Source organism: Callorhinchus milii, unplaced genomic scaffold (genome assembly GCF_018977255.1).
Source record: "Callorhinchus milii isolate IMCB2004 unplaced genomic scaffold, IMCB_Cmil_1.0 Scaffold4, whole genome shotgun sequence".
Taxonomy (NCBI): domain Eukaryota; kingdom Metazoa; phylum Chordata; class Chondrichthyes; order Chimaeriformes; family Callorhinchidae; genus Callorhinchus; species Callorhinchus milii.
Window position 1 is genome coordinate 32,820,282 of NW_024704745.1, and position 15,089 is coordinate 32,835,370.

At 36.7% G+C, this 15,089-nt stretch overlaps 1 protein-coding gene across 1 annotated transcript in view; it reads left to right on the forward strand.

Moving 5' to 3' along the window:
- pibf1 (progesterone immunomodulatory binding factor 1) overlaps nt 1-14,139 on the forward strand; it is a 74,236-nt gene extending 60,097 nt beyond the window's left edge. Inside the window, 3 exon segments of the mRNA XM_007890732.2 lie at nt 2,420-2,504; nt 8,537-8,713; nt 13,779-14,139. Of these exon segments, the coding sequence (XP_007888923.2) occupies nt 2,420-2,504; nt 8,537-8,713; nt 13,779-13,832 (316 nt within the window). The 3' untranslated portion in view covers nt 13,833-14,139.
- The last annotated feature ends 950 nt before the right edge of the window (nt 14,140-15,089 follow it).

Sequence of the window (15,089 nt, forward strand, 5' to 3'; positions counted from 1 at the left end):
GAGGAAGCAGGGAGAGACTGTGCATTCCATTCCAGACATGAAAATTTCCATGTGTAAGCGGCATACATGGAACTTTCAGTTTGGTTTGGATACTCTTAAGCATGGTGATGGGTTTCTGTATGTGTCAGACACTTAGCACACCAAAAGAAGTTTGTGGGTTTGCAACTCATATTTCACATGTTCCACGTACAAAGAGTATGCTCACAATACAAAGTCCTTCTCTTGAAACTCACACCAAGTTTTTAACAAGTTGCTTGTTGCTGCAGCTTTCCTGAGTCTTGAGAAGTTGCCCACTGTTGCCTAATTTTAACAGTTTAGACCTTTCACTCAAAAGTGTACCGGGACTACTAACCAGGAGCTACTTACTGCCTTCAGGAAACTGGATTTCTAGTAAATATAAATATCAATTTGACCTTTCATAGGCCTCAAATTATAGCCACTAATATTCAGACAGTTTTAAGAATTACTGTTAAACCAATTCACAAAAATCCTAATTCACAAACTTGTAGTGTGCCAAGATAGCACTGAGATTGTTTTGCCCAAACTTGTTAAAACCTTTTGAGCTATTATTGCTAAGATGTCCTGAGAACTTTGAATGCACTGCATTTTAATGTTGCATGATTATTATTATTATTATTATTGGCTGTTAATCTTAATCTTTTAAAAATCCCAACCTTCCTCTTTTACCGTGCCTTTGGTCATTTTCCCATCCCCTTGGCTCCAACTCCCAACTCGGGTGCAAACCCTTGACTGTCCAGCACCTTGGATCGTCATCCCGATGTGAAAGATGCTCTATAAATGGAATTTCCCACTACGTTAGCAATATGGCATTTTCAGTTGTTTGTTCAACTTTTTATCAATCATGTTTTTTTCACTTCCTTGAGATTCACTTCCTTGAGATTCTAAGCATATTGGCATCCAAACGTGAGATTTGCTGCTTCGATTGGCTAATAACAACTCTCAGAAGTTCCTGCCAATAACAAGACGTGTGTCAGGCTGACCTCTGCAATCTATTTATAGGCATGTCTGAGCAATGTTCTTGTGAAATGGTGTAACACAATTTAATCCCTATTAGCGAATCCTGCATCATGTCTCCATAAAACAAGCACTTTCTTAGCTGTACCTTCATTATATGTACATATTTGTTTGAGCAAATACAGAAATAAACAGATCAAATTATCTTCATGATACTATCAATCTCCTCAAATTAATTTGGGCAGATTGATAGTATCTTGAACCTTGTTCAAGATAGTATCTTGAACTTTGAACGATTTATTTATTGTTCCAGAAACAAAATAATTCTGATTTATTGCCAAACAATTAAATCTTACTTGCCTAACTGGGATATCAAAAACAATTAATTGATTTAGAATTTAATACAAATGTGTAATGAAGACCAGATTTATTTCTATTTGTTGCTGGATACTTGCATATCAGCACCATTTTCCAGAGATACAGTGCTTCTGTCAGTCATTTTCACGGTTAAGACACAAATTGAGATAGCAGGCATAAGTTGTCATTGTCCAATAAGTAGCAATAATTTGATAATTTAAGGGTATAGTGTAATACACTAAGTGGTATCCTAAGCGTAATAAGCAGTTAACAAAAAGTGGTGTAACTTCCCAGTATTTCCAGCAATGGTACATTTCACAATATTCATCCGACATGTTAACAAGGCCAAAAAAAGAAATAGAATGGCCAAAGAATCTAGCATAAGAGACAAGTCCAGAGGTTATGGTTTCCAAACAAACAAGGAAGGTCTTTTTCACAAGAGGTAGAAAGTTTAACTATTGTAAAGAGGATTAGGCCAGTGTACTCTCCCGAATGGTGTTCTGTAGAGAATTCTCCACTTCTGGAACCTTACCTCCCTTTCATCCCTTTCTTCTTCTGATAGAAAGGTGATTTGGAACAATAGCAATATTTTGATAGTGCTATGAAGTAAGCTTTTATACTTTGTACATTGTTAGGGTTAAGAGTCAAAGAAAGAGATTAGACATATACATTGAGAAAATCATAAAGAGAGAGAGAGCAAGAGAGAAAGAATTGGGGAGCTTGAGACAGAGAGCTGGCACAATTTGGTCCTTTCCTCCCTTTTATCCCTTTCTTCCTCTGATAAAATAATGATAGTATAACTCCTGTCGGAAATGATTTTGTATTTCGCAGAATGTCCAATTATTTGCAGTTCGTTTAACCACAAAGAGGCCAGTCCAAATTAGTGGAGATAATTATTTTTCTACGACAGACCTTACTTACACTGTCAAGGTTTGTAAATATACAGCCAGGAAAGTTATAAAATATTTTCTCCCTCCACCCCAAGCTTGGTTTTACAATTCTATGAATAAATGCACAAAAATGAAACTGAGTAAAAAAAACTTTTTTAAATTCAATACAAATCATAAATCTTATGTTTTTCTTTCAGTCAGTTAAAAAAAGAGAAATCAGCTTTGCTTCGCATGAAGAACCAAATGGCAACAGATCTTGAACGCCTCTTAGATCAGCGGGAGGTAACTTTTTTTAATATTATCTAATAATTAGCTGGTGCCGTTGCTCCAGATGTAATGGTCTCCTGTTATGCATCTGACAAAAACATTTTGCAGCATATTTTGCATTGCTCAACAAAATCAAACTAAAAGTATCCTGTCTGTTTTCTTTACCATCCATTCCCACCTCCCCAAACAAAAAAATGAGTGCTGCTCTTTACACCATGCAGCTGTAGGCATTTCCATGGACCCCGTGAAAAGTGGTGGATTTGCACTTGATACTACAAGCCTTGACTTTTAACATAGTACAGATCAACCGAGGTGTAGGCATATCATTGATTGCATGTGAGAAAGATAATCTTGTTGAATAATCCCAGTGCATTATGTAATTTTTTCAGATTTTGTTTAGTTTATTTTCCCTTACTGCATTTCTTCAGGCAACAAACACATGTAAGAGAAACCCGGTTCTGATATCTAAGTGTATGTTGTGCTGTGTGTAAATGCATGTCTACAGGGGAATTTTACAGATGTAATGAATTATGTAATGAAGAACCAATCTTTTTAATTTGTTGGTAATAACATAACTAAGGGCACCTCTAATTCGTTCTGTACATATGTTTACACAAAGCACATATTTATGCACTGTGCAAACACAATATACAGAGGGAAATGCACCATTATTTATCCTCAGAAGTCCAGATGTTTGTTTACATGTGGCACCAAAGACGAGAGAGATTCTATGTTGGTTCCAATTTGACAGTGAATTCCTAATCTCAGCAGTAAAAGTCCTGTAGTCATTTTTTAAAAAGTACTTTTAATATGTACAAATTCCATATCTCACCATTTTGAAAACCTCAAGGATGGTACAATCTATATTTAAAATAATAACACATAATTATCGATGAAAATATTAATGCACAGATTTCACACATTTGAAGAAATATCATGAAGAATAAAAATATCCATAGTGATCCAGATGCTTCATATATTATTGCTTCACATATATGTTATACTTAATAATAATCTTTCATATAGATGTCAAAAACATGCATTCAGGATTGGCAAGGTTCTAAAAAATTGTTGTCTTATATGCTGAACTGTAAAGTTGATATATTAAAACAGAATGCAATCAAAGACATAATACTACAATGTGGTAGAATTACAGTATATCCTTCTATCTATGAGAGCTGGTTTTGAATCCATCCCCAAGCAGGTGAAGTAAAAGATTGATGGCTTTTAACATGTACAGTCTGATTTGATGCAACTCTAAAGAGTCTGTAGGTGGTGACAGATTCTCACATTTCATCTTCATTCTCAGCATCCTCTACACATCTTAGGATAGGATTACATCCACTTACACCCATACCTCAGTGGACTTAATCCAATAATACAATGTGTGGATGTTATTTTTATTCAGAGAATGTTGAAAGTCTTCTGGAAGCGAATATTCCTTTTCAACTCGTGTGCTGTGTTACTAATAAAATACTAATATCTCTGACCTCTTAAGCAGAAAGATGAGAGTTGGGGTTGGAAATATAAAGATGGTTAAGACATCCAGAGAAAGATTTAGGTCTTGCCATCAATACGTTTGGCCATTTTTGAATTCAATTAACATGAAAAGAAAACTGAGCAATTCATAATTAAGATAAAACAATTCTGTAGTACTTATCTCTGTCTGTTTTATCAAGGTCCCAGTGCAGATCAAGCTTGCAGCCAACCTGTGTCTAATGTTCTCCGGAATTATCTAAGCGGGATATTTTCTTCCAGGGATAGAGTGTGCATTCCGTTCCAATAAATATCTCGGCATAAATATTCCATGTGTAGGTGGGATGCATGAAACACTGTTTGGATACTCTTTCGCACGATGATTGGTTTCCATATGTGTCAGACACCCAGCTGATCAAAAAAAAATAAAGGTGAATCAACACTAATGCCAGGCAGCAGATGAGGAAAATGTTGATCAGTTCTAGTGATTGAATTGCACCTCCAAATTAACTGATCGCACAAATGTGTCTTACTTTCTGAAACAGATTCTGGAAGTTTGCTAATCTAGTATTAAATATTCAATTGCAAAAATTGAGCAAAAACAATTAGAATTAAAAGCACTGGAGAATTGTCTCTATTTTCAAATGAGAAGACCTTGTTTTTAAAATCTGGCTTCTTTCACTTGCATTTCATTCGAAGTAAGTGTGATAATTTGAGATCTATCATATGTACCATGTAATCCTTAAATCTCTAAATCACTTTACAGTCATTACTGTCAATATAGAATCCAGTCAAAGGTCAGGGTTACACTTGTCATTACAAAAAAGGGCAGTTTATTATATTTATTCGAAAAGCATATTGAAATCACAGTAGATTTTTTTGTTTCCTAAATGGTTTACTTCAGATAAGGTTTAGCTGAATAGTCATAATGAAATCTGTGAAATGAAATTGAGGGTGACAACCTGTTTGTGTCATTTAAAGACATCTGTAGAAATGTTGGCGTTGAGTATCTCCAGATGTCTGATTAATAAGGTACAGCTGGCACTTACCCTGGCAAGGAGCCCACAATGCAGAACACGAGTATCTGGCAACTGGATATTTCTTGCTATTTTTAACATGCAATCGACTAAAATCTTTATATTTAGTTTTGTCAGCTTTCCTGTGTAGAGCATTAATCTTTGATGTAGGACCATTAAAATATGTAACATTATTCCTGAAGTTACTCTATTAGATAGAGTAAATGGGTTGAATCATAGATATCAAATGTAATCTGACATTATTCTTAAAAATGCCTCTTTTATCTCCTTGGAGTAGTTTGCAGGCTATACTAGTCTCATCTTCATCAACAAGTTGACATCAACTATGCTGTGTTAAAGGACAGCTGCACTACACTGACATGTTTCTCTACATACTTGATCACAAAATGCCGAGTAGCTTTATATAAAGTGTCGCATTCCTTCATTGAGTTATTGACTCCTACTTTGTGTTTGTAAACGGCCTTAAAAATATAGTTATTTTACAGTAAATCCTGTGAAGGGGTTTCAACTATTATAAAGTGCTATATCAAATACAATGATTTATTATTGAACAATTTAATTTTAAACATGTTCTTTTCTATGTTAGTGAAAACATCTGAAAAAGCTTCTTTGAGCTGGAAAGCATGTTGGAGTTTCCCATGACTAAAGCCATTGCTTCCAGCAGTGTCCATTGATTCTATCTCTCTGGTCATATTAGAGAAACCTTTACGACTTGTTCTGGTCTTTAATCTCCACAACCACAGCCTTCATTCAGCCTCCCAAAGCATTGACCTCAGATTTATCTTTGATGTTACTCCAGCAGAAAAAATCAGATGGGGAAAAGTCCACACAGGTCCAGATTTATATTAGAACTTAATATATCTAAATTCACGAACGATACGAAAATAGGTGGGAGAGTAAGCTGTGAGGATGACACACGAAGAATGCAAAGGGAAATAGACAGGCTAGGTGATTGGGCAAGAAGGTGGCAGATGGAGTATAACGTGGGGAGGTGTGAAGTTATTCACCTGGGTAGTAAAAATAGAAAAGCGGATTATTTTCTAGAAGGGGAGAGACGAGGTAGTGTTAGTGTTCAGAGGGATTTGGGTGTCCTTGTACACCAGTCCCATAAAGTTAGTATGCAGATACAGCAAGCAACTATGGTGTCCTTGTACACCAGTCCCATAAAGTTAGTATGCAGATACAGCAAGCAACTAGGAAGGCTAATGTCATGTTGGCGCTCGGTGCAAAAGGGTTAGAGTACAAGAGTAAGGAAGTCTTGCTGCGGTTGCATAAGGCCTTGGTGAGACCGCACCTAGAGTAGTGCAGTTTTGGTCTCCTTATTTAAGAAAGGACATACTCGCCTTAGAGGGAGTGCAGCGTAGATTCACTGGGTTGGTTCCTGGGATGAGGGGGTTGACCTATGAGAATAGGTTGAGTAAACTAGACCTATATTCTCTAGAATACAGAAGAATTGGAGGTGATCTTATAGAAACCTATAAGATTCTTAAGGGTCCTGACAGGGTAGATGTCGTGAGACTGTTTCCCCTGGTTGGAGAATCTAAAACTAGGGGTCATAGTCTCAAGATTAAGGGTCAGTCTTTTTAAACTGAGTTGAGGAAACATTTCTTCACTCAGAGGGTAGTGAACTTATGGAATTCTCTACCCCAGAAGGCTGTGGATGCTCAGTCCTTGAACATATTCAATGCTGAGGTTGATAGATTTCTAAAGGATAAAGGGATTAAGGGATATGGGGATAGGGCGGGTAAATGGAATTAGGTTAGAAGATCAGCCATGATCTTATTAAATGGCGGGGCAGGCTCGAGGGGCTGAATGGCCTACTCCTGCCCCTAAGTCTTATGGTCTTATGGTCTTATTCTGTTTATGTAGCATTTTAGAGCGGTCAAAATTTGGCAAATAGTTGATTTTCTTTAGCTCTTAAAAGACCTTACAAAAACAACTCCAAAATTATGTCTGTAAGACTTCTCTAAATTCTGGATGTTCTAAAATACCACATAAATGGAATAAGTGCCAGGTGGCATTTCTCCCTCAGAAAGAAACAACTTGAATTGACATTTGACTTAGGTCACTGATTGCTATCAGCGTGTGCTTAAAAAAAAGAAAAAAAACAGGGAACCAGTTAAGCATCCCTTGAAGTGATGTCTATGGCTAAAGTACTGGGAGATCGCTGCTTCACAATAAGAGATGTTCGGATGAAGAAGCCCTTCTGCTCATTGAATCTCAATCATCCAGAACATCCACCTTTCTGATTCACAGCATTGTCGAAAGTGCTGTACTTTAGATGAGATGTTAAACGGAGATCCTGTCTGCTTGCTCAGGTGGATGTTAAAGATCCCCTAATATTATTCCAAAAGGTGTCTCCATGGCTTCACAAGTTGTCTTTCCTGGTACAGTGGTAGCACTCTCATCTCTGAGTTAGAAGGTTGTTGATTCAAGTCCCACATTGGGACTTGGAATCACATAGTCTAAATTGACAATCCAATGTAGTGCTGGGTGGGTGTTGCATTATCAAGAATGCCGTCCTTCGAATGAAACATTAAAACGAGGTTCCATCTGCCTGTTTAGATGGATATTAAAGATGCCATGGCACTATTCAAAAACAGAAGGGAGTTTCTCATGGAGTCCTGGCCAACAAACCCCGTAATAAAATTGATCATTCACTCCATGGCTGTTTGTGGGAGTTTGCTGTGCACCACTGGCTGCCAAGTTTCTCTCACAAAATACACTCCACTTTACAGTATATCCTGTGAAGCGCTTTGAGATGTTTCAATGATGTGATGAGGTGCTATATCAAATGCAAGGAATATTATTTATTATTATCCCTGCATATTCACCATCCTCTAAAGTAATTAAAATCTTTCCCTCTTCTGAACTTGAGTCTGTGCCAGTTGTAAAAAAAATGATTTTTAACATATTTATACATTTCTATTTATCTATCCTCTTTAAGATCTTGAATTTTTCAATGAGATTTCTCTTGAGTCATCTCTTCTCTCGTGTAAACACACCCAACTTTTGTAGCCTCTCATAAATCTGGTGCCTAATTCCATCTATCAATCCAGATAGCCCATTATCTTACACCCTCCAATGCTAAGAATTTTTTTCCCATAATATGGTGACCAGATCTGAACACACTACAACAAGACCAGTGATCTGTACATGTTCAGTATTGCTTCTTGTAACTTGTGCTCTATCTGTTTAGTGATGCTTCCCAAGAACCTGCATGTTCTTATTATTACAGTATTCTGTGCCCATAGTTTCAGTTTCCTAAATCCCTCTCCTGTAATAGCGAAAACATTTTTACAGGACAGTGATTGGTATCACTATCACCACGTGCTTTAAAAAATGACAAAAGTAGCGCATCAGTTGAGCATCTCCTCAAGAGATGTGCGTGACTAAAGTACTGGGAGGCATCTGCTTTCACAAAATTATTTTTGCAATAGAAGTTAATTTTCTCTAAACTAGCAGAGACAGCAAAAAAGTTTCTGATATCTCAGCCTATTTACATTACAATCAATTTGTTTTTTCATTTTGCAGGAACTGGCGGTAATGAAGCAAACTCTGATAAATTTGCACAACAGACGTGGTGCTGGAGGCTTTCCGCATTCTCAAGATGAAGTAACTCGCAGTACTGCTACACACCTAACAAAAGTATTTGCAACAGCTCCTCTTCACCAGGATGAAAATATATACAAACCCAAACCAACAATCTTTGTAAGTTGTCTTTTTTCTTGATTTCAACAGTGCTATTTCAATTCAAGTTAAGTTTCATTGTAGGTACTTTTGCTTTTTCCATGTGAATTAAGATAACTATTGTACTGATTTGAAATTTAAATGTACACTAGAGTAATTAGTAGAGCTGCTGTTTTGAATAGCCCCACTTATTTTCAGTTATCTAAATGTATACTATCATATTATTATTAATAATAAACTATTATGATATTTGATAGTTCTACTACCAATACTTTTGACTTCCATTTGGTAATGTTATTCATACTTGTCTGATCTCATTGCACAAATGGCACAGTTCTCAATAGAACACCAATTCAGGGGAGGGTGTAGAGAAAAGAGAGGAGCAGGAGAGGGGACTTGCCAAACTTGCTCCCCAATCAAGAGTAATATTAGCCACAGCCATGTGGCTGTGATATTAGCCACAGCCATATGCCACTCGCAATCTATGTGAACATTTAATCCCACATTTTTCAAGCCTTCACTGCTTCTTATTTAAATAATAATAATCCTTGCATTTGATATAGTGCCTTATCATGTCTTCAAGATGTCTCAAAATGCTTCACAGAATATATTGTAAAGTGAATTGACTGTCTATTTTGTGGGCGAAACCTGGCAGCCAATTGCGCACAGCAGTGACCCACAAACAGTCGTGGATTGAGTGACCAAATTATTTTTTAAAATTTATTTTAAATTTCGCCAATTGACTAACAACCGGGTTCCTACTTACTGCTAGGTAAACAGGCGTGTGGGACAAGGAAACTTGCCCAATGTTTCACCCTGCTGGGAACCAAACCCATGTTCTCTCACTTACGAGGCGAGTGCTCTAACCACTAAGCTACAGGACTCCAAATCTTTTTGAACTCACAGTCTAGCCTGATACATCCAATGCATTGCTGGGGGGAATGCTGCATTGTCAGAGGTGCTGCCCTTCAGATGAGATGATAAACAATCCTTCAGATACAATTGGTCACTTACTTTGTGTCTGTGTGTGGAACATTGAAAAATAATAATTGCTGCATGCAAATTGCTTGCTGTGTTCGCCTACAAATACACAGGCACTACACTTTACAGTAAATCCTGTGAAGACAGCTCAATGACTTTATAAGGTGTGATATCAACCCTACAGGATTATTATTATCCTGCATGCAAAAACAATTCTGCAATTCCATCCAATAATAAGTAACACTTCGGTAATAAGAGGAGCATAAACTGAAGATCGCCACTAGAAGAAGAAGGAATTAGAACTTTTTTTAATACAGGATTGTTGTGAAGCATTACCACATGTAGCTGTTTCAACTTCAGTTTCATTGTCAGTAATATAAAAGAGCATGGAAATTAAATTAGAGTGGTAAGTTCTGTTGGGGAGCGAGCACAGATACGACGGGTTGTATTTCTGTGCCATAAACTTTCTATGACTAAATAAAATAAACAAAAATATTGCATCATACTATAAAGGAGGAAATTAATGTGATGTCACAAATTCATTAATCTCCTAAGATTCCTTATTGACTTTCTGAAAGCCAAAAAGATGATGAGTCCTATCTGAAAGTGTTATAGCTGCGTCAGCATTGTCGTGTCTACTTCCACACATTGGAATTTATGTTACAGGTGGTTTCATTTAGGCACCATCTCCAGTAGAAATTGTTCGGACAGTTCCAGACATGTCGCATTCACTCAAATAAGCCTAATGGGATACACTAGCCTGTAATTAGAATGCATGAAATGCATCTCGTGTACAAAGTATTCCCATCATATCATCTAGTTTACAGTGTTTTTTGATGCAGATCATACAAAGGATAGTATAATTTTACAGTTTCACCTTTTTTCAAACTGTAAAACGTAACTGAACAGTGTGTTCAACTGAAAATACAATAAACTCCTACAAAATACACAGTAAATTCACTTTACAGTATATCCTGTGATAGACTTTGAGACGTCATCCCGATGTGAAAGGCACTGTGGGCCGAATGGCCCTCTGTGCTGTAAATGTCTATATCAAATGTAAGGATTATTTTTATTACACTAATGCCTCTAGATATTCGGAATTCGACATAGCCAGATTGCGCCTAAAATGGATTTTTTTTAAACAAATTCCCGCCATCCAACTCTCGTAGCACAGGCCACACTGTAATTGTTTGAATACCGATTATCAAATTTGATAATATTAATTATTATTATATAATATTATTGATATTAATATCACCTGCAGTGGTCAAGGATATCAACTTTGACTCTGTTTGAATCCCGCAAGTTTATTTGCTATCTTCTGCTCACGGCATTCAATCAATTACAATGTTATACCGGCATTTATTACATTCTTCGGTACTGAAAATACATGCAACCGGAAATTCCGAATCGGATGTATCCCCTATTAGTCCAGCTAGGGGATTTTAGTGTATAGTGTTATATAATTATTAAATGTGAAAATAATTGATGTCAGCAAGGTCAAAAGTACGATATTTGTAAACCAGAAATTCTAATCCATAAGTCACGGCTGATTGTGACTTCCGGTTTATACCTGGAATTGTGTGATATGCTAACAAGTTCACTTAAAAAAATTGCAAAAAAAATCACTGAGGACAATTTTTTTTCTTACCAAATTCAATTATTCCTCAACTTCAACAATTTCTTACCAAATACCAAATGAAATTCTGACATCAAATCTACTATTAAAAAGCATATTTTTCACCCCGTTATATCAATGTACTGCATTCACTAACTAGTAATACACAAACTACAACAACTTGCATTTATGTAGCTGAAGAATAACAACCAAACACACTATTTATAACAAAAGTAACTCACAACGTTCTAGTCTGAGTATTTAACAGTACAGACCTTTAACCTTTGAAATCTAATAACTCCAAGCATGGTGAAAAAATGGCAATGCTATGTGATTCGTCACAACACTGGCATCCCTTGGTGCCTGGAGACACATAAGGAGATGAAGGGTTTCTTGCAGTGTCAGAGTGGATCAAATGTTCATCTTGTCACAGTGGTGGTATTGAATTCAGGCTGGAGGGGTGACATTTTGTTACTAGCATGATACTCGTAAGGGGATGGTATTGGGGAGAGACAACTGCTGCAGCCCTTGTCAGAGAGTTTGTATTATATATATTTAGTTAACAAGATGTCAGTGAAAATGGATACATCAACCTAAATTCTGCAGATGAAAACAGAAAGTTGGCATTACATAGATTCCTTCAGTTCAATGCATAAACACTATTTTCATTGTCACTACAAAAGTGGAGACATTTGTCAGTTGGCTGTGTTGCTGGGAAATGACTGACAGTGAATAGAGGAAGGAAGATTGCATCAAATCTGAATAATAATCTGAGTTAAGAGAAGTACAGTTCAGTGTTTCCCATACTTAAAAAGCTTTTATTGAAACTCACATAATTGCAGAGAAGGTATTTGATATGAAGGAAAGGCTTATAAATAGACATTCCTCTTAATGTTTTATCTACGAGTAAGTAGGAACAGGAGTAGGCCATTCAGCCCCTCAAACCTGTTCCACCATTCTATTAGATCATGACTGATCTGTACCTCAACTCCAATTACCCGCATTTGCCTCAAATCTTAATACCTTTACCTAACAAAAAAGTAGAACGAGACCTAGGAGCATATAGTCATTACTCACTATATCCAAACAGGTAAGTTGGCAGTAAAACAGGGGAAAAGGATTCTGGTCTAAATTACCGAATCAATTGAGTTCCGATCCCCAGAAGTGATGCTGAGCTCTGGTTTTAGTGTTTACCATTCTGATCATTGCAACATAAGGGCTGCCTTATGTCTTAGAGGAGAGCAACAAGGCTGATCCATGTTAGAGAGTTTTGTCTTGAGGAACAATTAGACAAGCTAGCTCTAGACATCTCAGGGAGCCAGATAAGATGCTAAATGGTATGGGGAAATTAAACTCCATTACACAGATATATATCAAGGTGCTATGATGAGAGCACAGTTCAGGGTTGTTGAGAACAGCTTTAAGTAAGACGTAAGATTTTTTTTTACATGGAAGAAATCAGCAGTTGGAACCGGCAACGAGGAAAGGCCATAATGGCCAGGACCCTCAATTCAATTAAGAATCAGCTCCTTACTGTAATGGGTAAGGTGCATATCCTGGAAGAGTGAGATCAAATAGGATGAAAGGCATTTCTTAACAATATTATTGTGATCTTGAAATGGGTGGCTCAAGAATAACAATGGCAGACTGCTGGCTTTATAACCTACAAACTGGAAAATTTAATACAACATGCTATTACTGGACGATTTTACAAATTGTATCAAAATGTATCAAAAAGAATAGGACAAGTGCCTATATTAAGGTTTAGTTTCAAAAAGCAACCAGACAGCTTTCTGCAAATGAAGGGAATCAGGGTTATTGGATGATAAGAGATATCTCAAAGTAACCCTTTATGAGGTTGAGTGAGTAAGCTTCATGGTTTACACCTTCCTGAAACTGTTGCTGTTGCTACAATAGAGAGTATGATATTTGCACTAATCGGGACTGGGCCCACTATGGATAGGAAAATAATGCAGATATCAGGTCAAATTATAAAATACAGTACCAACCATTGGAGTTGCACGTTCTTTGTTTACCAGCCCTTCTCTCTCTCTTTCACTCTGTGTCGTCCTCCTTTTCTCTTCCCCTCCAAGCCTCTCACTTGACGTTTTAGATCTCTTTACTTCCCCCTCCATTTCTCTCTCTCTCTCTCTCTCTTCTGGTTCAAACATGCACTTGGGAAAAATAATTACTGTTGGTTATAATGTGTACATGTTATTTTGTGTAAAACTGATTTTCTCCAAACATTGTAGATTGTTTCATCCATGGTGCAGCTATGTGATTATCCAGCATATAGATGTACATCATTCTACTGTATTACTGAAACAAATCTAAATGTATTTGCCTGGAGACTCTTTAACAGGAATGGACGTGTCTTTGATATAAGTTAATTGATCCCAAAGGGATCGCTAAATGGAGAAACAAATGACAGATTCAGATTGAGATTCTTAATCCATTCTAATATGAGTTTTATCTTTTTTACAGACAAAAGGAGAATGTCCTGACTGGTACAAAAAGTTGAAGCAGAAAAATGCTTAATAATGTTTCAGAAGTATATTGTCTAAACAACATCTGTAAATCCTGCAATTTGTGGGACTGTTTTTATTCATTTTCTTTAGGATTGTGATTTAATATGATCACAAATCCAAACAAACAGGATTTCTAAATAAAGTATTGTAATGTATATGTTTGTGAACCATTGTGAATTGTACAACAGATGTCTATGGATGTTTAAGATTGTCCATGTTATTGATCATCTGTTTTATTTCTTCGGTAATCAGGCTGTGGTTGACAAACTTGTACTGTATTCTTTTTTAAAAGCAATTAAAAATCTAATATAATTTATACATAATATACTGTTTCATTTACTTCATCTTAGACGTGTTTTAAGAAATGTTAAGTTGATTAAGGTTTTTAAATGACAGGTTTTAAATGTTCAGTTTCTGGTTTTCTTTTTCTTTTCTTCGAGATGTTCCCCATTTTGCACCATCTTTCTAAAACATCTTTTCGTGTTTTATGTTTAATTAGAAATTGTTTTTGTTTTACTAGAAACCATACAATTGAAGGAGTTTTTGAATTTTCCTGTCCTTTCTCTTTTAGGAGTAGTATTTTATTTTCTCCTAGGTTTTCTTGGCTCACACATTTGGAGGCTAGGGTGGCAACCTGCTCCCAGGTCTACGTCAGTGTATCAGCCTGGCACAGTCATAGCACACTCGCCTCTGAATCAGAAGCTTATGGGTTCAAGCCCCACGTCAGAACTTGGAATCACTTAATCTAAAATGACACTCCAATGCAATGCTGGGGGGTGTGCATTGTTGGAGGTGCCGTTCTTTGGATGAGACGTTAAGCTGAGGTCCTGTTTGCCTGTTCAGGTTGACATTAAAGATCCCACTATTTGAGAAGAGAATTTCTCCTAATGTCCTGGCCAATAATTCTCCAAATAAAATTGGTCATTCACTCCAGCGTCGTTTATGGGGTATTGCTATGCGAACCTGGCTGCCACTTTTCACTCACAAAATACACGGTCAATCCACTTTACAGTATATCCTGTGAATGCTTTGAGACTTCTCGAAGATGTGAAAAGCTCTGTATCAAATGCAAGGATTATTATTGATCCCTCAATTGGAAAGTGTTGCTTTGTTCCAGATGCTCTGATAAACAGCTTGGAAAGAATATATACTTTCCACTTTATTAAGCAGATTAAATTCTTCAATTTGGGCTCCATATCTGGTCCTGTAGCGCATTGGCGAGGACACTCACTTCGGGTCCGATTCCCAGCCAGGGCAAAAAGTTAGG